At 38.3% G+C, this 24,886-nt stretch overlaps 1 protein-coding gene across 1 annotated transcript in view; it reads right to left on the reverse strand.

Annotated features, from left to right (window-relative positions):
- DNAH17 (dynein axonemal heavy chain 17) overlaps positions 1-24,886 on the reverse strand; it is a 126,593-nt gene that overhangs the window by 30,040 nt on the left and 71,667 nt on the right. Inside the window, exons 51-60 of the mRNA XM_026667294.2 lie at positions 21,554-21,715; positions 20,958-21,122; positions 19,398-19,589; positions 18,686-18,952; positions 17,887-18,048; positions 14,939-15,172; positions 10,108-10,272; positions 8,155-8,250; positions 7,207-7,424; positions 4,141-4,348 (exon numbers count right to left, since the gene is read on the reverse strand). Coding sequence (XP_026523079.2) covers positions 4,141-4,348; positions 7,207-7,424; positions 8,155-8,250; positions 10,108-10,272; positions 14,939-15,172; positions 17,887-18,048; positions 18,686-18,952; positions 19,398-19,589; positions 20,958-21,122; positions 21,554-21,715 — 1,869 coding nt within the window. The remainder of the gene's footprint in view (positions 1-4,140; positions 4,349-7,206; positions 7,425-8,154; positions 8,251-10,107; positions 10,273-14,938; positions 15,173-17,886; positions 18,049-18,685; positions 18,953-19,397; positions 19,590-20,957; positions 21,123-21,553; positions 21,716-24,886) is intronic.

Raw genomic sequence — 24,886 nt, forward strand, 5'->3', positions numbered from 1 at the left:
GAAATTGTGGAAAGCCTGAAAACTTTTAGATTCGGGATTCCACAGATGTGCCAGGAGGTATTCTAATAAAGATACTTTTGAGATATGTTTGTCTCGGAGTTACTGGTTGGAATGGAGGTTTGCTGGAACGCTGACAGAATGGAAATGTAAGAAAGATTTGTAAAAAGATACCCACTTTGGAAAAAGAATCAATTTGGTGTAGTGGTTAAAGGCATTGGGCGGGGACTTCCGGTTTGTCGGCCGCGGCGGCAGGGATTTGCCGGCTGCGCGATCCTGCTGCGCTAGCCGCTTTTGGGGCTCCGATCCGGACGGGTGCGGAGCTAGGCTGCCCTGCAGGGGCAGCTGAAGGTAGAGGGGATCCGGAGAAGGGTTTGGGGGTGTTGCAGACCCCTCCCCAGCCGGCAGAACCCTCTTTTCCCAGGACGGTGCAGCGGCGGTCCGTAATGGCCGCCACAAAGAAGCTGGCAGCCGGGTAAGAATGCGCAGGAGGAAGTGGAGAAAGTTTTTGAAAGGAGAAAGTTCTTCTTGGTTCCTAGGACTCTAAGACATATTTAACAAAATTCCTGAAAAGTATGACTTTCTGAATGATACCTTCTAGAAGAGGAAAAAAGCGGCAGTTTGATGGTGCTGAAAGGAAAGCTTACCCTCTTTTCCTACGGAATAAATAAGTGAATATTAAGAAACCTATTTTTTTAGGTGAAAACTGGCTTTAAGCGATGAGTGGGAAGAGAGAGGACTAAAAAAAATATTTGTATGCTAAGATTGTTGGAGGTGATGCCTTAAGGATTTGAAGACTAAAATATATTGCAATAAGACTTTAAGAAACAGATTTGGACTTTCTTTGTCTCTGATTGATACTACCCCAGAAGGAGAAAGTGAGAACTCTGCCTTGGTTTGGACTGATTGATAACTTTGGGACTGTTTTATTTTTCTTTGGAATATTCTGGTTGTTGTAAGAAGAAAAAGGGGAAAAGAAAAGAAAAGATTTATAATGGCTCCTTCTATTGAGGAACTGAGAAAAGATTATGAACAAGCAAAAAAAATGGTAAAGCTGGTTTGAAAGAAGCCTTCCTTTTTTTAGAAATGGCGCTTATTAACTATCAACAAACATTACAACAGATGAAAACAGCAGAAGAAGAAGAAGGAAAGGAAGCCATTTTTAATAAATTTCAGAAATCGACCAAGAAAGAAGTAAGAGGGAAAGGAAGAGAAACTAAGGACTTAAGATTTAAAAACACTTAAGAAAGGGAAAAATAAGGTGCAAAATCAATATAATGATAGTAAACAAAAGGAAAAGGAGCACGACAGAGAAGGGAAGCCAGTAAGGCAGAGGCTAGAAGAAGGGGGTAGAAAGGTTTGTTGGGAGAAGAAAGGAAGGGAAAAGGTGGAGAAAAGCTACAAAGTTTTGAAATTAAATGGGAAAAAGGAATCTTTTTAGGGATAAAGGATAAAGTATAATTTCTTCAAAAGATTTTGCAAGGTACATAAGATGATATTGTAGTATTGTATTAGAAATAGAAAACTTAAATGGTTTAAGAGTTGATAAGAGATTAAAATGGTGAAATGTTTAATAATGATTGGTTTTAGAATTTAATAATATGAGGGGAGGTTCAGAATATTGAGTTTTAATTAAAGAGTTTAATAAGATTATGGTATTGATGTTATTATAAAATTTCTATTATAGTATTTGTTTTTAATATTCAGATCTATTGTTTAACTATGTATTTAATTATTCTGGATGTACTATTTAGATAGAATGTACCAAGCAAAATCGGATTGGGTATTGGGTGCTATTTTAAAGGTTTATTTGATTAATTTAGGGGGGAGATAGAAAGGCATCATACTCTGATTAGTGATTTCAGGAGAAACTTCTTCTTTTTTTTTAAAGGAACGAGACAAAGGGACAATAAAGAATGGACAAAAGATACAAATATAATGACTCAAATTAAGATGATTAATTAAGATAGAATTAAGAAGAGTGAAATATGTGGAGAAGTTAATATAGAAGACTTAGAATGGTAAATAAAATAAGTAATGATAGGTAAGATGAGCATGAATATAATTGAAGTCCATGAAGAGAGGGATACCTGGGTCCAAGTTGCTTTCCAAAAAGATCTTTTTTATGTTTTGTGTGTTGTGTGTATATGTTTTTTTTTTTGGGAGAATTAATAAAACCTTGCAGAAATATAGAATGAGAATAATGGTAACTAAGTCAGAAAGAAAAAGATGAAATAATAATAATGAAATGGAATAAGAGTAAAGAGAAGTAAAGAGAAATTGGATAAGAGGTTTTTGTATGTTTATATGGAAATGGTTTAAAATAGAATTATAGTTTATCTGACTTGTTAAATTTATAATGGAAAAAGGTTTAAACATGTAATGGATAATGATGATTTGTGTGTTTTGAAAAAATTAATAAAACTTGTTTTAAAAAAAAAAGGCATTGGGCTAGAAACTGGGAAGCTGACAGTCCTATTCTTACAGATAATCCTCAACTAACAATCATAATTGAGCCACAAAATTTATGTTGCTAAGTAAGACATCTGTTAAGTGACTGTTGCCCCATTTTGCAACCTTTCTTGCCACAGTTGTTAAGTGAGTCATTGCAATTGTTAAATTAGTAACACGGTTGTTAAGTGAATCTAGCTTCCCCATTGACTTTGCTTGTCATAAGGTCGCAAAAGCTGATCACATGACCCTGGGACACTGCAACCTTCATAAATATGAGCCAGTTGCCATGTGTTCCAATTCTGATCACATGATCATGAGGATGCTGCAATGGTCATACATGTGAAAAACAGTATTAAATCACTTTTTTCAGTGCCACTGTAACTTTGAACGGTTGCTAAATGAACTATTGTAAGTCAAGGACTCCCTGTACTTTAGTCCGAAATATGAGATGTAAAGCTGGTAAACGAAATACCTCTTCAAGTTGCACATAGTGAAGGATTCAGAAAAAAAACCCTGTATATATGTATAACTTATGTGCTGAATCAATCTATTTTCTGGGTTTGCACAATATATTGAACAATAACATAAGTAAAAGGGTAGGTTTGCCAATTAGGGTAATAAAATAAATGGAATGAAACAATAAAACAAATAAAACAAAACAGAAATACAAGTCTAATACACCACTAAGCAAGGTTAAAATTAACTGGGCCTCACATGCAGTAGAAAACAGCTGTTACATTCATGATAATTTCTGTCTTCTATTGAAATAGATCCAGGGCTAGATAAACTATTGATTGAATCAGATTGTCTTTAAATTAGTGTACATGTGGGTGTGAGTTCATGCAAAGCCTGTGCTCACTTTTCTCTTCTGAAGTAAAAGGGAGAAGAAATACATTGGAGTTAGCAGATGCCTGCTTGCCATTTTGTTTAAACCAGAAACTGTGGCTAAACAAACCAAAAGTGGGATCTGCCAGGAAACAGATATGGGTTTGTGTATTCAAAAAGGCAACATGGTGATGGTGGCAGGTAACCAAAGTCTTCCCCATATAGAATGTCACAACCAGACATCAAGGGACAAGGCCTTAATTGTGACACTACAACTGCCATCTTGCCTGTTTGGAACCAACTTGGAACACTGAAATACTTTTATAGTTTGTCCCAAAATCAGAGCATATTACAAATCACATCCCTTCTCAAAAGCCAGAAATCTGTAAAATGGAGACTAAATTAATGCTATGGCTACGTGGAGGAAAGGAAGGGAGAAATGCTTCTCCTTTAGCTCAGGAATGGGTAACATGCGTCCCTTCAGATATTGTGTAACTTCAACTCCCAGGATTCCACATCTTGGCCTGAGCTATTGTTACAGCTTAGCAAATTTTGGAAAGCCACCAGGTCACCACATCTGAACTGGGCCAGTACTGTAGTACAGTTTCCATTTCATTTCATTCCATTCATCTGCAGGAAAATTCATGACTCAGAGTTCATGTTTATACCGGTTTTTGATCTATATAGATACAATGGAATGTTGTTTGCATGCAATTGGTTTAATTGTGTAACTTTGGCCTAAATAATTAATTCTCTTGCTTGGCGCCAGCAGTGAATGTCAGCCAATTTGAACACTGATATCTACTTCAACAAGATGCCCTGGGGTCTGGCACATTACCCAAAATGAAGTCGTAGCCTACTTACTGCAATCTTGTTTTTAATCATCGTGAGTTTGGCTTGTGCTTCTGCCAGTTCGGCATTAGCCTCTTCCAAGGCCTGCCGCTTAGGTGCCACATCACAGTAGACTTCATAGAAACGAACAATGTTTAAGCACCAAGAACATAAACCAGACGCAGCTGTGGACTTGGAAAGTATAAACTCGGGATCAAACGTTGGATCATGCTGAAATGGTCTGTAGAGAAAAATTCACAAAGGTATATATATTGCAGCTGGGGGAACAACAACACCAACAAGTTTTATAAAGTAGCTTATCACTTAAATCAGAGGTCTTCAGACTTGACAACTTTAAGACTTGTGGACTTCAAATCTGAGAATTCCTCCTCCGGTCATGTTAGCTCAGGAATTCTGGGAGTTGAAGTCCACAAGTCTTAAAGTTGTCAAGTTTGAAGACCTCTGATTTAAGTGATAAGCTGCTTGAAGACCCTTGACTTAAATGAATAAAAGTAGTCATTAAAGACAAAGCAGCGTTGCTTTAAGTATTTACAAGAAAGAGGGGGAAAAAAAGACTGATCACATTTCTAATCAAAGTCCACCAGAGAACTACAAAGATGTCTGCTCTGGGCCCAGCAACTGTGATGGACAATGGCACACATGATATTACAGTACAAATCCCTATTCTTTTGTGTTTACATCAAAATGTTGTACACCAATACATAAGTTAAGGGGTTTACAGTACATTCGACATCATAACACGGTCTTGTCAATTGATCTCCCTACAAATGGGTATGAACTAATCCTAGGAATTATGCTGTTTCTTTTTTAGCAAATGAATTAGAGCTATAGACTATTACCACTTTTCAAGGAATAAAACTGAAGAAAATTGTTCAAGTCTTTAAACGCTCTGATACCAATCACAAACTGGACAAAGTGAAAGCAATTGAAGAGACAGACATGTTCCAGGTCATCTTAGAATGAGTGCAACAATAATAAGACTGCTATAACTCATATTCTTTTTGCCACTTTTGCAACGCACGCACACACACACACACACACACACACACACATTCATAAAATAATGTAATCTGTTGATGTAAACATTAAAACATGTTTAAAATGTGGAAAAATCATCCCTATTTACAATCTGAAGTAGAAATATTGCTCCAGTTTTTGTTCCGTAACTTCTAAATTCACAGTAAGATTTATATAACTGGTGTTTGTCTTTAAAAAGGAATACATTCTTTATTAGGAAATTACATTTAGATACATAGCCTACGTATCTGATTCAGTTATATTCTACGTAGAGCAAGTGAATGAAAGACACGTAGTCTGCTAGACAGCGTGGAGCCTGGCACACACAAGTATTTACTTTATTACTGGAGGGGAATTATGGAAAGAGGAATTGTGAGGACAAGGATTAGGTACTGGAACTAATGGGAGTCCTGAGAATATCAGACTATTTAGTTACAGGCATACTTGATGGTATCATAGCTGGAATATAAAGAAGTAAAAAAGGAGAATCCTTCCACCTGAATATTACACCTATTATCGGTAGTGGCCAATAAGGCCAGAAGGCAAACCCCCCCCCAAAAAAAAGCAATGTACATTGAAGTGGGTCTTCCATCTCTTTCTTCCTCTCTCAGCAAGTCATGGCAACTTGAAAGGCTGCCTCTCTCCAATTATGTGACTTCTCCTTTGAGATCCACCTGGAAGGGCACACTTCAGCTCCTATCAATTAAAGATTGTCGTCTTGCAGGAACCAGGAAATGTATCTGTTCTGTCATGGTCCCTGTCCTCTGACATTATACCATCTGAAATCAGATGGGGCCTGATCCTGCTGCCTTTCTGGAAATTGTCAAAAACCAGTTATTTGCCAAGCATGGGGGTTGTGAAGTTAGTAAAGTCTGGGTGAGTTAAGACAGCCTTATACAAATAATTTTTTAAAAAAAACTTTTAGCTCCTGCTTTTGTTTTAATTATATATTAGTACTGTACATTTTAAAATTTTATATTATGGTTTCTTTTTAATCTTGGTTTGCTACTCAGAGCCGCTGTGGTGAACTGGGCAGCTACCTATACCTAAATAAATAAAAGCAGAAAAGTCCTTCTCTACTTACTACATCGGTCGATTGCTGTCAACAATGTACATTTAGTCGCTAAAGGCAAGAGATGCAAGGACAGATTTTTCTTAGAAAATGGGCAAAATTCTGGTTACATTTGTTGCCTTTTAAGAAGGTTCCATATTAGCTCTTAAATTAAATCTGAAAATCTGGGAATTGTGACTCATCCAGAGGAGGAAAATACTAAATTTCTTGCTAGGGAAAATGCTAAACTCCTTGCGGGCCTGGCATGAGAAGGAAGAAGACAGGAACAGGAAGGAGAAAATCTGCTCTGGGCACTGGAGAGAAAGATACAGCCTCACCTCAGATCAAGGACAACACAAATGCCATAAAACCTCAGTACTGTCAGCAGTAATTCACACAGACTTCTCATAGTTTCAGGGGAAAATTCCCAGACATGCTTGGAAAGACTGGGACCTTTTGTATTCAGAGCCTGTGCTCAGCCATAATTATTGGCATTTACCCCACTTTCATTTTTGAAGGTGGTGCCAGCGAACTACAGATCTCTCTCTGTTAGATCGGGTACAGACGAGACGCGAGACCAGTGAACTTCAAGCTCTTTATTTAAAGTTAAGACCTGTACAAGATCTTGGAGTCGCGGCAGCCCTTCATATAGGGATTGCTCGCGGCTTGCCAGCCAATGACAGGACTTTGAATCTCCCGCGATCGGCTCGGCCAATCGTGGTTGATTCTTAGAAAGCCAATCACGGCCGTTCAGTGGACCAATCAGAAAGCGGTCCGTGTGGACCAATCAGATTTCAACGTTTGGAGTATGTTAATATAGAACACTCTCTCTCTCTCTCTCTCTCTCTCTCTCTCTCTCTCTCTCTCTCCCCGTCTCTCTCTCTCCCCGTCTCCCTCTCCCTCTCCCTCCCTCCCTCCCTCTCCCTCTCCCTCTCTCTCTCTCTCCAATGCATGACCTGCCGTTTCAATGTATTTCACTGTAAGAACATACATGTGTAGAGGCCTCTTACTTAAAAGCTTTCAAGCAAGATTCGGGAATGTGTTCTTTGTCATATTTCTTCAGGGCATCCAGGAAAGCATCTACTTTGCCCATCATGGATTTTGCTGCTTTCCAACTTCTGTCTTTTGGTATCTTGCCGCCTGGAGCAGTAAGAATCAAAACTGCTGCTGTTACATTAACCACTGCTTCTGGAGGAGATCCAAAAGACTTCAGCTCTGTCAGGTTGTTCTAAAAGGGTAGACAAAGATGGGGGAGAAGAGAAAGAATTTTTAAACAATGAAATAGTAAATTCCATGATTAAGAAAATAGTCCATCAAGCACCCCATATCAACTACAATATATCTATGCTAGCAGAGCATCAGAATATTACAGTTTATAGTATGGGATAGGAGCTTGGATGTTACTTAGTTGAGTAATGAAATGTTTACAAGCAAACAACCAAGGTCAGAAAGCACCAAGAACCCCACAATTCAACCTAGAGTTACAAATATTATTTTCTAGTGGAATTTTGGATTTACAGAGTTTTGGAGCAGTACTTCAGAGGCTTCATACTCCATGCAGCTCCAATCCTTAGTAAAGCCTTCCAGGTTAGGGGCTCAGTCTAAGAATCCTATAATCTTGGATTCTTAATATGCGAAAAAATCTGAGGCTGGGGTTGTTGTTGTTGTTGTTTTACTTCATATTTTGTTGAATGAGAAGTTATTTATTTTGAAAGTTATTTGGAGTTTCAAACATGAGAAACTCTGCACTTTTACAATTGATGGCTTGAAAATGGTTCCTGTAAGAGGAATCAATTATCCAGACCACATCTCTGTCTCTGGGATCTTCCTTCATAAAAATAGAAGTATATTTATCTACTTAATCAATGACATGTTGAAACAGAGGATATTGCTAGAAATGAGTACATTGTTTTTAACTGCTGGGTTGAAAACCTAAAGGATTTTTTTTTTTTTTTTACCTTATTGAGAGTATCTAGAGCTTCCTGAGCAGCAATCAGTGCTGGTTCAGCTTTAGCCAAGTCGGTTTCGCAAGCTCTTTGCTTTTCTGATACGTTCTGGGGAAGGAAATACGAATGTTTTTCAAGTTATTTGGTAAAATGTATTTCTCAGTTCAGTTTTACAATTCGGATCACCTCATTAGATCAACAACAACAACAAAATCCTGTCATGAAGTAACGCTAAGAAAGAGAGCAATATGTGAACCCCGGTTGTGAGCAATCTCAGAAGCTTGGTAACTGAAAATTTCCCAAAAAGGAGGGTTCTGCTTTTAGGACACCCAGTGAGTGAATTCAGAGGAAGTGAAGCCAAGCAAAGAGAAGCACAAAGGGGAAATAGTGAAGGAGACTGACTGACTATCCGTTCTATCTCCTCACTGATGCAGATTCATCCTCATATATGATTGGCATATGGTGCAATGCAGTTTTCAGTGTCTATGGGGAGATTCTCAGGCATTCAGGTCATGGTTGTCCCAAAGGTGCTTTCTTTCAAAAGGCAGCTGGACTTTCTTGTTTTGCTTGAAGATGTTTTGATTCTCACCCAAGAAGCTTCTTCAGTTCTGACTGAATGGAGGAGAATGGAAGGATTTATATTTTTTGCAGTCATCTGGTCAATAGCCCTCTTTCTGAGAATTGTTGAGGACACTTGGAGGTTTATATGTGCCCCCAGAGTCACCTGAATCCTGTAGTCTGCAATCCCCCCCCACCCCCGAAGACCCATTCATACTCCTGAACAAGGATGATTGCAAGGAATATAAATCCTCCCATTCGCCACCATTCAGTCAGTACTGAAGAAGCTTCTTGCGTGAGAGGTGAAACATCTTCATGCAAAACAAGAAAGTCTAATTGTCTTTTGAAAGAGACCATCTTTGGGACAGTTTTCAGTGCTTCAATATATACTAGCAAGAGCCTATGAAAGGAGCGGATCTACAAGGAACAATGTGTGGCTTCATGGCTAAATTCTTTAGTATTTTTAATACACAGAAAATTTAGCTTAATTTGGTGCCAAGTTTTTGTTTTAATATTTAGAGTGTTAATTGCTTTAATTTGGTTTTTATGTCTTTTAAATTGATATTATTTTAATTCTTGATTGAGAGCTACTCAGAATTTGGTATAAGATGGGCAACTATGTAAATGTTTAAAATAAATAAATAAAGGTAACAGAGTACACTGTAGCAAATCCATAAATAAAATCTATTTCTCATCTTTGTTTAAAGCATATAATCTTATCTTTAAAATTATGACCTCTTCTTCCAATATAGTGTCTTCTGATGAACAAAACTACCAATAGTTAGTGGGACTTGGGGCAAAGGTCAACTGATTAAAAAAATGATTGTTGGTTGGTTATACATATAATTAATGTTAAAATGGTTGGTTAGAGATTATGAGAGCTCATCACAGTTGAGGAACAATATCTTGGACAACCAATGAGGGTGACAACCAATGAGGAACAATATCTTGGACAACCAATGAGGGTGACAACCAATGAGGAACAATATCTTGGACAACCAATGAGGGTGACAACCAATGAGGAACAATATCTTGGACAACCAATGAGGGTGACAACCAATGAGGAACAATATCTTGGACAACCAATGAGGGTGACCAAATTCTACTAGCAACTGTGATCTATGAAATGGATTCCTGTCTCAGCTTACATGATCAGAAACTAGTGTAATAAAGCACTGGTCTCACTTGGTTAAAAAAAGGTGCCAGGAATTAAAGCAAAACAAAATAAAATGAGGTGTCATGTAGTTCCTTCCAGGTTTATAGGTAGAAAATGTGTCTCAGGCCAGCTTTTGTTCTTGCACAGGCCTCCATATACATCCTTTGCTTAATTGGCAGCTTTCTCTTTCTACCTCTTTTTACCAGGTGAGCAACTGCCAGTGCCAGATCAGAAGGAAAAAAAAATCCTACCAAGTTAATGACTTGCACTTTGAGTTCCTCTTCATCAGCAATTGCTTTTTCCCTGCTCACTTTCTCAGTTTCAACTCCTACCACATGAATCAGTTTGTCAGCATCTTCATTCTTGTGCTTAAGCTCCAGCTCCTGAACAGCGAGTTTGGCTTTCAGATCATCAACCTATAAAGTTCCACAAGAAGAAGACAAACTCAAATACATGGATGTTTACAGCTACTCCTGATGAAATACGTTGACTTCCTGCATTTACTTTTCTAGCCTCTTCGACATGGATTCTGTCCACATGGGATTATTTCAGAGAATAGTTGTTCTTAAAATGAAAAAGTAAATAAAATAAAATAAAAGCTATAGATCAGGAAGATGGAAAAAGAGGTGATTGTGGGAAGTAGATTGTGACACATTGGCACACCTAAAAACCTAATTTACACCATCAAAAACTGTGGGTCTCTGGTATCTTAGTATAACTTCCATGTGCATCCTAGTAAAATATGAAATATTTATCCCAAATAGTGCTAAAATCTATTCAGGAAATCTTAAGTATCTATCTATCACCTCCTCTAAGCAAACCCAATAAAACCATCCTGACAGGATAATGCTTGAGCATTCCGGCCTACTCTGCATGATTGGCTTGGAATTCTTGACTTCTTTACTTTTTGTAGTACTTTTTAGGAGACCGCTTAAATTCAGAAAGAGTTACAAGAGGAAAAAGTAAAGCAGCATTTCAAGAGCCAAAATGGATTCGCGTGTGAATGCTTTTAATAAAACAAAAAGAGCCCAAAGGCAGGACACTCTTAAATGGCATATGCAGCTTTCCCTCCCCCCCTCTACATTTCTTTGGAGCCAGATTCAACTCAGGCAATAATGAGAATGCCATAATCCCATCATTTCCAGGCCAAATATTCAAAAGCATTCTGAAGAGGATTTGTGGCTGGCTTCATGTCTGGCAACACAACATAATGAAAACAAGTAACGAAACTCAGTGCCCTGTGTCTCAAACCACTGCATGCCCAGCAGCAGGAAAATCTCTTTAACTGTATTGTATGGAAAGAAAGAAAATGAAAAACAAAGCAACCTCAGGAGCCTGACCCTTGGAAATCTGTTCATCCAGCAGACAAATCCTTATTAGTTTTATGGGGGCTCTGTGGTCAGTTCTGCACTCAGCAGTGCAAAGCCATCAAGGTAGCATAGACTGGGTGAAACCAGGCTCAATAGCAGTAACTGTGAGAGGGATCTTGGAATCTTAGTGGACAACCAGCTAAATATGAGCCAGCAGTGTGGAGCAGCAGCCAAAAAAGCTAATGCAATCCTAAGTTGCATTAACAGAGGGATACAATCGAGATCAAGGGAAGTACTAGTACCACTCTATAAAGCCTTAGTAAGACCACACCTAGAGTACTGCATCCAGTTTTGGTCACCACATTATAAACTCTATAAAAAGTACAGAGAAGAGCAACCAGGATGATTAAGGGACTGGGGACTAAAACATATGAAGAATGGTTACAGGAACTGGGCTTGGCTAGTCTAATAAAGAGAAGGACCAGGGGAGACATGAGAGCAGTCTTCCAATATTTGAGGGGCTGCCACAGAGAGGAAGGGGTCAAGCTATTTTCTAAAGCGTCTATAGGCCAGACAAGGATTAGATTAGAATACTTTATTGGCCAAGTGTGATTGGACACACAAGGAATTTGTCTTGGTGTAAATACTCTTAGTATACATAAAGAAAAGGTACATTCATTAAGAATCAAGAATCATAACATACAACACTTAATGATAGTCATAGGGTACAGTCAATAATCAAATCATACTAGGAAACAGTCAAGTGGGAGGGGATGGGTGATAAGGAGTGATGAGAAGATTAACAGTAATAGTAGTGTACACTTTGTAAATAGTTGAACAGTGTTGAGGGAATTATTTGTTTAGCAGAGTGATGGCTTTTGGGGAAAAAACTGTTCTTGTGTCTAGTTGTTCTGGTGTGCAGTGCTCTATTGTGTCATTTTGAGGGAAGGAGTTGAAACAGTTTATGTCCAGGATGTGAGGGGTCTGTAAATATTTTCACAGCCCTCTTTTTGACTCGTGCAGTATACAGGTCTTCAATTGAAGGCAGGTGGGTAGTAATTGTTTTTTCTGCAGTCCTAATTATCCTCGAAGTCTGTGTCTGTCCTGTTGGGTTGCAGAACCAAACCAGACAGTTATAGAGGTGCAGATGATAGACTCAATAATTCCTCTGTAGAACTGTATCAGCAGCTCCTTGGGCAGTTTGAGCTTTCTGAGTTGGTGCAGAAAGAACATTCTTTGTTGTGTTTTTTTTATGATGTTTTTGATGTTAGGTGTACATTTTAGGTCATGTGATACAATAGAACCTAGAAATTTGAAGGTCTCTACTGTTGATACTGTGTTGTCTAGTATTGTAAGAGATGGTAGTATGGGAGGGTTTCTTCTAAAGTCTACCACCATTTCTACGGTTTTGAGTGTGTTCAGTTCCAGATTGTTCCAGTAACACCACGAGGCAAGTTGTATAACTTCCTGTCTGTATGCAGATTCATCATTGTCTCGAATGAAACCAATCACTGTTGTGTCATCAGCAAACTTCAGTATTTTTAACAGATGGATTGTTTGAGATGCAGTCATTGGTATATAGGGAGAAGAGAAGTGGAGATAGCACACAGCCTTGGGGGGCCCCTGTGCTGACTGTACAGGTATCGGATGTGATTCCGCCCAGCTTCACCTGCTGCTTCCTGTCTGTTAGGAAGCTTATGATCCACTTGCAAGTGTGTTCAGGTACCGCTAGTTGGTTTAGTTTACTTAGAAGAGTGTCTGGAATGATGGTATTGAATGTTGAACTGAAGTCTACAAAGAGGACCCTTGCCTAGGTATTTGGAGATTCAAGGTGTTGTAGGATGTAATGCAGAGCCATGTTAACAGCATCATCTGTCAATCTATTTGCTCGTTATGCAAACTGCATGGGATCTAACAGCAGATCCGTGATGGTTTTCAGGTGGGACAGCACAAGCCTTTCAAAGATTTTCATAACTACAGATGTTAGAGCAACTGGTCTGTAATCATTCAGTTCCTTGATGGAGGGCTTCTTTGGCACTGGGATGATGGTAGAACGTTTGAAGCAGGAAGGAACATAGCACATCTCTAGTTGAAGATTCAGGTGAAGATGGGGGCCAATTGGTCAGCACAGACTTTTAAGCAAGAAGGAGTTATCTTGTCTGGCCCTGGTGCTTTTCCTGGCTTCTGTTTGTGTAATAGATCTTGCACTTCTTTTTCTGTGATCACCAGAGGTTGTGAGCCCAATGGATTGGGGCCAGTTGTAGGAGGCTTGGCTGTTGTTTGTGTGTTTGAGATGTGGGTTGTGGAGATAGGTGGCTGTAGTTTCTTTGCAAACTGCAGTAAAACACATTCAGATCATCTGCTAGTTGTTGATTTCCTTCTGCCTGGGAAGGAAGTTTGCTGAAGCCAGTGATGTTTTTAAGAGTTTTCCACATGTTTGCTGGTTCATTTGTTGAGAATTGATTCTTTAACTTTTCAGAGTAGCTTCTTTTTGCTGCTCTGATCTCTCTTGTTAATATGTTTCTGGCCTGGTTGTATAGCATTCTGTCACCTTTTCTGTAGGCTGCCACTTTGGAACGACGTAGCTGCTTAAGTTTAGCTGTGAACCAAGGTTTATTGTTACTATAATAATAAATATAAATATAATACATGGATGGAAACTGAACAAGGAGTGATTCAACCTGCAAATAAGGAGAAACTTTCTGACAGTGAGAACAATCAACCAATGGAATAGCTTGCCCTTGGAAGTTGTGGAAGCGCCATCAGTTGAGACTTCAGGAAGATATTGGACTGCCATTTGTAAGAAATGGTGTAGGGTCTCCCGCTTGGGTGGGGGGTTGGACTAGATAACCTACAAGGTCCCTTCCAACTCTGATTATCTGTTAAATCTATTTCCCTTACAGGACTTACATTCAGGAACCAGGAAGGGTGTCCCTCTAAAGAGGAAATGTAGCCACAGAATATCAAAAAACAAAACAAAAGCAAAACAAAAGCAAAACATTTGCCACTGAATTACATGTTGATAAGCTAGCAGAAAATCAGCCCAACTCTCCAACAATGTTGATATCAGGAGACTGCATAGGACTGAAGTTGCTTTCAAACTAGTGCATAATCTTTGCATGGAAGCATTTTTTCTCCTCTAGACATCCTCCCCCCTCCCCCCATAAGATAAAAGAAAACAAGTCTCAGTTCTTTGCAGCAGGCTTTAGAGGGGATTTTGAACATCTCTGCCACCCACATACAATCAAGGGTCTCCATCTCCATTTTTCTGCTATGGTACTCATGGTTCCTTACCTGCTAACGTGATTGAGCTTTTAAAAAGAACAGGTGGGTGGGGTGGAGATTACTCAGCTCCAGGCGGTATATACTTTTATGCAGTAGATTATTGCAGTGGCGGTGGAATATTAGACAGTGGATTAAAGGTAGTAGTTGAATGTGGTTGCTCATCTGGAAAAGCTTTCAGTTACATACAATTATCTTTAGTCTATTATGGGAGAACTTGGCATAATCTTGGACAAAAAATATTTCTCTATAGACTATCTTCTATCTCAGATTGGAATTTCAAGACTAAACAGAGGATTTTTGTGCCACTCAAATCCTCCAAGATTAAAATAGATCAGCCAAGACACTTTCTAGATGGATTTTGTTAAACCTTAATTGAAATGATCAGTCACTATATGATAATCCTCTGTAGGCACTGGGCAGCCACTGGGGGTTCCATGATGAGATTGGAAAATAGCTACAACTAAGAACATCTAATTCACCCACAAACCTGTGAAGCTGTACTTTGGAGTTTCATTAAGCCATTCTCCAGCCTCTCAATTTTAGCAATCAGTTCTTTTCTTTTTTTGGCTAGGAGGTTCTGGTAAAGTTTGATCTGTTCCAGGAAGGTCTTTGGAGTGGTATAATTATATCGCCTTTCAGTGGCCAGGTAGATCTTGGACATTTCATTGACGGTTGTATGGACGAAGGACATAAACAGGCTGATGGACGTTTTAACTCCAGCCTGAAAGAAGGACCAGAAAATATCAGGCCAATTTGTGCAACAATAACTTTGTTCTCCCTTTCCCCCTCCCCAATTTTCTTTTTGTAATTTAGAAGTTATGTATTTATCATCATCTTAATTAAATGAAGACCTGATTATATAGTTTATAATTTTTCACTAGCTGTAACAAAATCCCCACATTTCCATACAGGCAATTATGGGAATTTCCCTCCTGAGTAAGTCCCAGGCCCAATTGTTACGTGATAAAGCTACATTTGCCTAAAGGGAGATAAACTGGATACCAAACAGAGAATAATGGGAAATTATTTGAATAAAGTTGGTTGACTGCCAAATAGCTTTTCCAACCATTCGGAAACTCTGCATTTGTTAACTTGAAGGACCTTTACTTGATCAATTTCAACGTTTGATTACTTATAATTCACTGTTCCTCGTTCCTCTAATTTTCTCTATAACAATCATGCTGTGAGATGGGGGTTCTTTCCCAGAGAGATTCCATGTTGGAAAGTGGATTTGAACCTCAGCCTCATCGATCCTAACTGAACACGGCCTCATCGATCCTAATTCAACACCAATATACCATCTTCACCAAATTAAAACTCTCTTGCTCCATCTGCTAAACAAATTTGGATACTCTAAGAAAGAATAAAATACAGTAACATACCTACAGCTAACTCACTTGAATTAATTCGGGTTATATATAATGAGTGCACTGAGCATGGAACAAAGGCAATTGTTTGTCTACGTATGAATGAAAAGCATTTGTTTGGGTTCCTATCTCTGCCTGAAGTCAGGGAACCTGGTAACATTAAAAACTGCACATCCTGAAAGGCACCAGGTCAGAAACAGGCAACTCAGAGAATGCATGTTTTACACCTAATTGCGTTTTGGAAATTTTAGCTTCAAATACAACTATGACATGCAGTTGATAAGTTAATGTTATTCTGCGGATTTGAGGTTTTGCATGCCCCACATTCCTTTTTCTAAGAATCTGATATAAACACTGTGGTATAAGAAACAGAATTATTAATACTAAATGTACTTAGGAAGAGAAAGCATGTATAGCAAAGAAACACAGACATAAAGGCTCTGGTCAATATTAGCATTTTTGACAAGTCCCAGGAGAACACTGATGCTAATGCTATACACAAATAAAATTACATTGGGCTTATACTGCAGTTTTTAAAAATCTGGAATATATGTCAAATGAAAAATAAATAAATGTATCATGCTCTTTCCAGGAAACAAAAGCTCCAGGCCAAAATCTATAAAGTGGTATTTCCAAGCCAACTCTGTGTGAAGCAGAAACTATAACATAAAAGAGAGACATAATGACAGAAAGAGACATGGGGTATATAACTGCTTATGTAGAAAATATCCATATTGGCATCAAAATCCTGCAACAGTTAGTAAAGAGGCAGTCACAACCCTTCCCAAGGTTGGACAATTGGTAACTAAGCAAACAATATATTTTTGTTAATATCTTTGTTGTCCTTTGAGCAATTCTATTAACATATAGGTTTTATTTCTTAGTAAACATATTAAGAATTACATTCTAATGTATATATTGCATTTATAAAAACATGCAATAGTGATCTGTTCCATATTTTATTTAATTTTCCGGCATCACATGCCTTGTCCATCAAAAAGGCAGGAGACATAGACCTTACTGGCTAGAAGTTAAAAGGTTTCATCATGGAGATACAAAATGTGCTAGGATATGTATGTGATGCAGTAAAGTACCTGTGGGGAAATGTCCCAACTCTAATAAAATCTGGGAAGATCAAAGGTTGGCTACTCTTGAAGCACTGCTTTATATTTTAAATGCTTATCTGAAACAAACATTCTGAGCAAAATGAAGGTTTTCAATTTGACATGCTGGTGTTGAGAAGACTCCTGAAGACTCTTGAACAGGCAAGAGAATAAACACATGGCTCCTTCTACAAATCAAACGAGAATTCTCACTTGAGGCACAAACAACCAGACTCTAATTATCTGACTTCAGACACATTATGCAAAGACCCATCTTTCTGGGAAAAGGTGCAATGCTAGGAAGGTAGAAGGAAAGAGAAGAAGAAGATGACCAACAAGGTGGATGAATTCAGTTACACTGGCAATAGATGCATGGTTGGAAGGCCTGAAGGACTAGGTGAGGGACAGATAGTCATGGAGAAAATCTATCTAGGTGGTTGCTAAGAATTTGCACCAACCTGATCGTATATAATTAATTATTCGATCTGACACATAGTTTTTGTCAACTGTTTTATAAATTGCTGAAAAAAGTGGTTGATTCATGAGATACACACTGATTTTTCTTAGTGACCTGGTCCTGCTTAGATTCCGAATCCAGACAACTTTGAACACATGATGCCATCTATCAAGAATGAACTCTTTTTGGACTGAGAGGCACACTTGGTCTGCATCCCAAAACTGGGTAGAATCAGAAAGGATTTTCAATATCTATCATATTAACATTGACAGTCACATTAGAGTGACAAAGCTTAGATTGGCTCTGGGGATTGTAATTAAGGTTTGGGAGGGGAGCATGAGTTGCTCACTACAGTCTGAAGAGATAGAGGGAATGCCATTTGAAATAAATCCAAGAATAAAAGTTCTAGGCAGAAAAAAAACCAAAACCATAATGAAACATGGGTAAAAAAATGGTTCTATTTAGTGCCAAGCGATATTGGTTTACTTTTTTGAAAATGGATGCATACCTCAATTCCTTCAATCTCCTCAAGGAACCTTCCACTGACAGACACCAAGGCATCTTCAGGCCATTCGTGAAACCAGTCAATAGCTGTGCAGTTTACTACAGCAGGGAATTTTCTGGCCCTCACACGGAGAGTAGATCCCACAGGGGAGAAACATAGGATTACCTGGGGAGGGAGTGAAGACTCATCAATGTGCATAATCACTACTATTAATTACTTAAGAGCTTTTACTACTCAAATGTTATTGGGGAGTCCTTGTAAATCTCTGTATATCAAATTTACACCTGAAAAATACTGTCCCTATGAGAGTGGATACTGTAGATATTCCAACCTTCATTTGTACAATACCCAAATGTTGGCTAAAGCATTTTCATATTGCCACATGACACAAAACCTCGTTACTATTTTTTTACATCAACAACCCCCCTCAAAAGATTAAATGTCCTCTCCTCCCATCAGTCATGCAATAATGAAGAATATTATAACTAATGTGTATAACTAATAAAATACACACATTTGACTTTTCCTTTAAGGGCACAAGGTAGAATCCATCTTTCATCTCTTTCAATTTAATCTTCACAAAAATCTTGTAAGGTACTGTAGGCTAGGCTCTGAATAAGGGCAGTGTTTGCTTGTTGTTAACTCATAAACCATGATTTACAAATATCAGTTCCTTCCTTTCATAATGCTTTGCACAAATCAACAAACCATAAGATTGTGTAAGCTAGTATGTTGAACCTGTTAACTGGTTAGCCAAAACAATCCATGGCTGAATAGAATTTGAACTCTTCCAACTTCTTACCTTTAATTGTTTTCGGACTTTGTCAATGAAAAATTTCCAGCTGTTTTCACGAGTATCCGGCAAGCCCATAGATTTTACCTGAGGCCTCATGGAGTTAATAATGTTTTCCACTTCATCATCCTGAAATAGCCCTGGAATCTCACCAGATGCCAAGAGATCATTGATCAAAACCAAAAACTGCTCTTCAGCAACCTGTGAGTCTGTCATAAGAAAAACGGTAGGAGTATTCTTCACAGCAGATTTGATGTACTGGGAAGCCAGATCAGCCTGAATCACAGAACAAATACTTGTCAGTTTAGTATCCTTTCTATTCCTTTTCAAGAGTGAAAAATGCTGACTGATGTAGAAAATTTTTCTACAGTATTATGAAAGCTGATTGATGACATTCAGGGCACTTCCAAAATCATAGTCATATTTGTGAAGTAGTATCACTGAATGTGTGAACATTTCTGATTTTGATTCAGAATAAACCTTACCCAAAGTTGTCTCTGCTTATGAATTTATGTGAAAGCAACCAGCATGTTCCCCAATGGTCCCGAGGGGTCACCCTTATAATGATAATGATAAACTTATAATGATAAACTCAGAAAAGTGGGTTTGATTACAGTGTATAATTTGTCAAGTAGCTGGACCCAGCATTTATCTTCAATTTTAGGCCTCTTCGTACCATTTTTGAAGTTTGCTAATATATGCCTGGACAAATTGTCCTTACCTTGAGATCTGGAATGCCATAGCCCTTCTTCAGAGTGATCTGAAAGACGTCCAGGGAGCTAATATAGGCAGCCAGTCGAGACAGACTTTGCTTGCCACTGCCTCCGACCCCCACGAGCAAAGCATTGCCTCTGGGAGACTCTAGGATGCGATTGATCCTACAGACATGGGACACGGCATCTTCAAACAGCACCTGTAGTAGACAAAGAAGGACTGTTCTTAGTTTTAACCCTCAACATGGAAAAGACCAAAACAATAAAATTAGATTCTACCTCTCCTTAAGACGGCAGGGCAGCCAAAGCTGAGTGGCATTTTAAACAGTGAACAAAGAAAAAGTTGTAGTACAGTATAATCCTCAAGATAGGGCAACACATTTAACACCCCTGGCTCCTCCACCGACAAGAAAAACAAAACAAAACACAGAGGCTCTGCCGAGTTCCATCCATTTTGTTTTACCCTTCCCAGCCAATAGTAGCCTCCCCTTTTTTGGGGACTAAATCTTAATTGCAGCATCAAGTTTTACTCATGCCTTATTCTCAACCTAATCTGAACCATATTCTGACTGATTCTTCTAGGTTTTGTGAATAAAAACAATCCATACAACATTTTTATCTTGGCCATTGACCCATTCTCCAATTTCCACCATCTAATTTATGGTTGTGCCTATTAATTATTCACCAAGTCCAAACCTTAACTTCATTCTCATTATCCTCAACCTTTTAAAACTATGGATATTTGGCAGGAACTCAAGGAATTGAGGTTTTTTTTTTCCTATTCCATTTTTTAAAGACCTGGAGCCCCCAAAATTTACCAGTGCCTCTAAAATTACAGAATTATTCAAATGTGTTTCAAAATTCACTAACTATGAGATTATTGTAATGGGGGAAAGAAAAGAAGGAAATAAACAATAACAACAAAAAGAAAACTCCACTTGGTTAGGGCATAAAGGTGTTTGGGTGATGTGATGTAGTTGTAATCTATTATGCTTAACATTAATTTATGCCTGATTCTTTCCACCATCAGTGAATACTATGACCAGAAGCATCTTTCTATGGTTTGAGGGTTGCTGTTTTGTTTCCACGTGATGCAAGAGCTTGTTCCAGGTTGAAGAAGTAGGAAATAAAATCAATAAGGAAGACTAACCTAAATAGAAAACAATGCCTTTACTAGAAAGAAGCAACTTTTTCTCCTCCAAATGTTTAAATTTTGGGCTAGAACTGCTATATCTCTAAGCCACCATACTACAGTAAATGAGCTGTTGTAGTGCAGTGGTTAGAATGCAGTACTGCAGGCAAATTCTGTCCATAGCCAGGAGTTCAATCCTGACGGGGCTTGAGGTTGGCATACTTTCAAAGTCGGTAAAATGAGGACCAGGTTTGTTAAGGGCAATATGCCAACATTGTAAACTGTTCAAATAGAGCAGTATATAAGTTTAAGTGCTATTACTATTGCTAATGACTTTGTATTATGGAAATTGTACTAGAGGCATCAGTTAGTTTATTCTTGCTTCACGTGCTCAACAACAGTATTCTGTCTCTGGCTCAGCTCCAGGTTCACTTACCAAATTCATCACTGCATTGACCTCATTGTAGCTATCCAAGGCTTCTACAAGCAATTTATTCAAACGCTGTGTATTGGAAACAGCCAAATACTTTGGATCTCCAATGCCTTGAGCAAAGTGGCAAAAAACATTGGGCTTTGCAAAGATAATATTTTCACCCAGATCCTGCAAAACAAAACAAAACAATTCATCATAAACTGAAGCTACTTTTTATCCACTCATCAGCTGCTTTTTAATTTTGGATTTATTTGAAACATCAAAGACAACATTTGGGATTAATTCTCTAGGCTAGGGCTAGCCTACAAGTAAAGTCTGGAGAGGCATTTTGACACAAGATAAATTTTAAAAAGTTAGCACCCGAGAGCTGGGCCCTTTGCTTTACCTAGACATAACATTTCAGAGTTCCTAATTCAATAAAACCTCTGAACACCTGTATATGGTCTTTTAAAGTAAGCATATTCCTATATCATATTAATTAATGTTAACTGCTAATATAGGACAAGTACATGCTGGTTGAGTCCAAAGTCACTTTTGAATATCAACTGGAGGAAGAGAAGAGGATAGAGGCGGAGAGGTAGCATCAATAGTTCCTTCACCTCAAAGAATTTCTTGCAATTTGCTGTCATGACCCGGATGTAGGTCTCTTGGTCTTTATCTTCCACGAGTTTGTCATAGTAAACCCTCTCTGCTTCATGCAGCCACAGCCGGACTAGGTCTGATGGTATTTTGAGGCACTCGTGATTGGAGAACAGGAGTCCCTGGCAAAGACAAAAGGGTCAGGGTTGCCTTCTCCTAGGTATGTTACTAAGGCAGGTCCTCTGCCACTGTTTTCCGAGAGCATCTTTAATGCAGTTCATCTTTACAACCATATTTCATTTCTTTCCAAGGCCACCGTTCTATTTACCCATTTTCTTTTCCCATCTGGAGATTAGTGTCCAATATTCTCAAAGGGCACGACAGAAAAGATCTCCCAGAGAGAGGCACACCGGAGGGAAGCCAGAATCAGGATGTTCTGCCTCTGTGACATTTAAAGTCCTACATGAACTAAGCTGGAGTAAAGGAGACATCTGCAGACTTTAAATTTATGTATTGTTTGACTGAGGAGGAATTGAGCATAGTTGCTGAAATTGCAGTATCTCTTTTGAATTAAATTTCTCTGTGATATTTTTCAAGGTCTTAAGAAATGAGGGGTTGTGGTCACTCTGACCTAAAATGATCAGGCTGAATTTGACACAATGAGCCTTATAAGCAGGATAATAAGCACAGTAAAGATGGCAACAAAAAAGAGGAAATGATTGAATAATATTCTGAGTATGAATCTCTCTTTATCTCTCCCTCACCTACTACCTTATATACAGCATGTGGGTGTACATCATGGGGAGATGCATTTCACTCCTATCCCCACTAAGGACAAGGATGCATCATAACTGATACTTGACAATATACCCCCATGGTCTATTTCCAATTATCTCAAAAAATCTATAATTTATTTTTGTCTGAAATGATATAGGGTTTCCTGATTAAACAGAAGTTTTGACTCAAATAGCTCCAAGGTCCCTTCCAACTCTGTTATTCTATTCTATTCTATTCTGTTCTGTTCTGTTCTGTTCTGTTCCGTTCCGTTCCGCTCCGCTCCATTCCATTCCATTCCATTCCTACAGCCTCCACATGAGTGCCAGTGAAAAATGCTCTGTCACAATAATACTTCCTCAGAAAAACAATTCTCCAAAGGATTACGCTCAATCTTTTAATATAGATAATGCTTCCACGATACATACCCTTTACTAACAGCTAATCTGGTAGTATATTGTACTATATCCCCCTAATCGAACTTGTAATGCCACATCAGTGGAACTCAGAGAGGGAAGGGCCATAAAAATAAATAAATTCCTTGTTTGATTCTTAGATATACAGACCTCTGTAAAGTAAAAGTAAAGTTATTAATGATGCTATTATAGGTAGTCAGCTGTCGGAAGTATATTTTATTCTATGTAAATCTATCTTAGCAAACTACATATTTATCCATTCATATATATTGAAAAAATTGTATGCAAACAATCACCAGTGACAATGTTTGTAAAAAAAATTTTTTAAGAATTGGGAGAGAAGTTGATGTTTTCTCAGGTTATTTGCATATATATTTACCTTTCAATATATATATATGGAAGGACGTGACTAAGTAATTGAAATATGCATTATTAAGAAAGTTATATTCAGATTATTATAAAAGGCAAAAGCAACTTCAGCAATTCTAAATGAACTCAAAATGGCTTTCTGCTCATCATGGAGCAGAAAGAGAGATGATAGACTACCAAAGGAAGCTGTCCTAGAAGATGATGTCATAACATTACAAGACCATTACAACATATTTTTACTTGAAGTCAAAAGAGTCATCAAACTATATGTTCCAACAACAACTCCCAAAACAAAACAAAAAAGCAGATTACCCATATCAATAAGGAAACTTCAATCCAAAAAGAGATCACTCTGGCGGAAAAACAAATCTGGTCACGTTGCCAATTTCAAAAACCGATACAAAAATTTATGCCACCAGATAAAGACTGAATGCACCAATTATCACATTAAACAAGAGGAAAACCTTCTAAGCACCAATTCCACCCGTGCTTTTTACAATTTTGTAAACAACAAACTAAAAGACTCAAGGTCCATCCCTCCCTTGATAGGACCTGATGGTAAAGACTGCAACGACGACACCATAAAAGCCAACATCTTTAACACATTCTTCGGCTCAGTATTTGTAAACAGCAATGGATCATGCCCAGTATTTCCTAGCCGTACCACAGATAACAACAATGATCTGATACATATCGATTTCACAGAAGACAATGTTGAAAAAGCACTACGCAACCTAAAACCATCTCTATCTATTGGACCGGATGGAATATGTGCCTACTTCTTAAGAAAGCTATCCACTGCCATAGCCAAACCTCTAAGCATAATCTTTGAAAAATCTTTCAGGACCAGCTCCTTGCCTAACCTATGGTCACAAGCCACAGTCATCCCCATCTTCAAAAAGGGAGACCCAAGCCTAGTTGAAAATTACAGGCCAATCTCCTTATGCTGCGTCACCTGTAAAGTCATGGAATCAATTATTAACCAATCCATCATGCTCCACTTAGAGACAAACAACCTACTCTCCAATAAACAATTTGGTTTCAGAAAAAAACTATCCTGTAATCTGCAACTCTTACACTGCAAAAACATATGGACGACACAACTCGACCAGGGCAAAGCAATAGACGCAATCTACATAGACTTCTGTAAAGCCTTTGATTCAGTGGTACACGACAAACTACTCCTAAAAATAAAATCCTATGGTATCTCTGGACAACTGAATAACTGGATAGAAGCATTCCTATCAAACAGACAACAAATGGTCAAAATCGGGAGCGTCCTATCAAATCCAGTACCTGTCAATAGTGGTGTCCCTCAGGGCAGTGTTCTAGGACCAACTCTCTTCATACTCTACATAAACGACCTCTGTGATCATATTAAGAGCAATTGCGTCCTCTTCGCTGATGATGTAAAGCTGTTCAATACCACAGACAATACTGCTACCCTACAAAAAGATCTTGACTATGTATCTGAATGGTCAAACAAATGGCAACTTCAAATCTCAACAAATAAATGCTCTGTCTTACATATTGGCAAAAAAAATCAGAAAATAAAATACAAGCTTGTTGTAGATAATCAGAAAATAAAATACAAGCTTGTTGTCAAGAACTTGTTGATGACTCAAGCTCTGTAAAGGACCTTGGAATACTCACCTCTAATGATCTAAGTGCTAGAGCCCACTGCAACTACATAGCCAAAAAGGCATTAAGAGTTGTTAACCTAATCCTACGTAGCTTTTTCTCTGGTAATATCACACTACTAACCAGAGCATACAAAACATTTGCTAGACCAAT

This window comes from Notechis scutatus, chromosome 2 (assembly GCF_049901735.1).
Source record: "Notechis scutatus isolate UNSWTSFEM ecotype Mainland chromosome 2, rNotScu1.2, whole genome shotgun sequence".
Classification (NCBI taxonomy): domain Eukaryota; kingdom Metazoa; phylum Chordata; class Lepidosauria; order Squamata; family Elapidae; genus Notechis; species Notechis scutatus.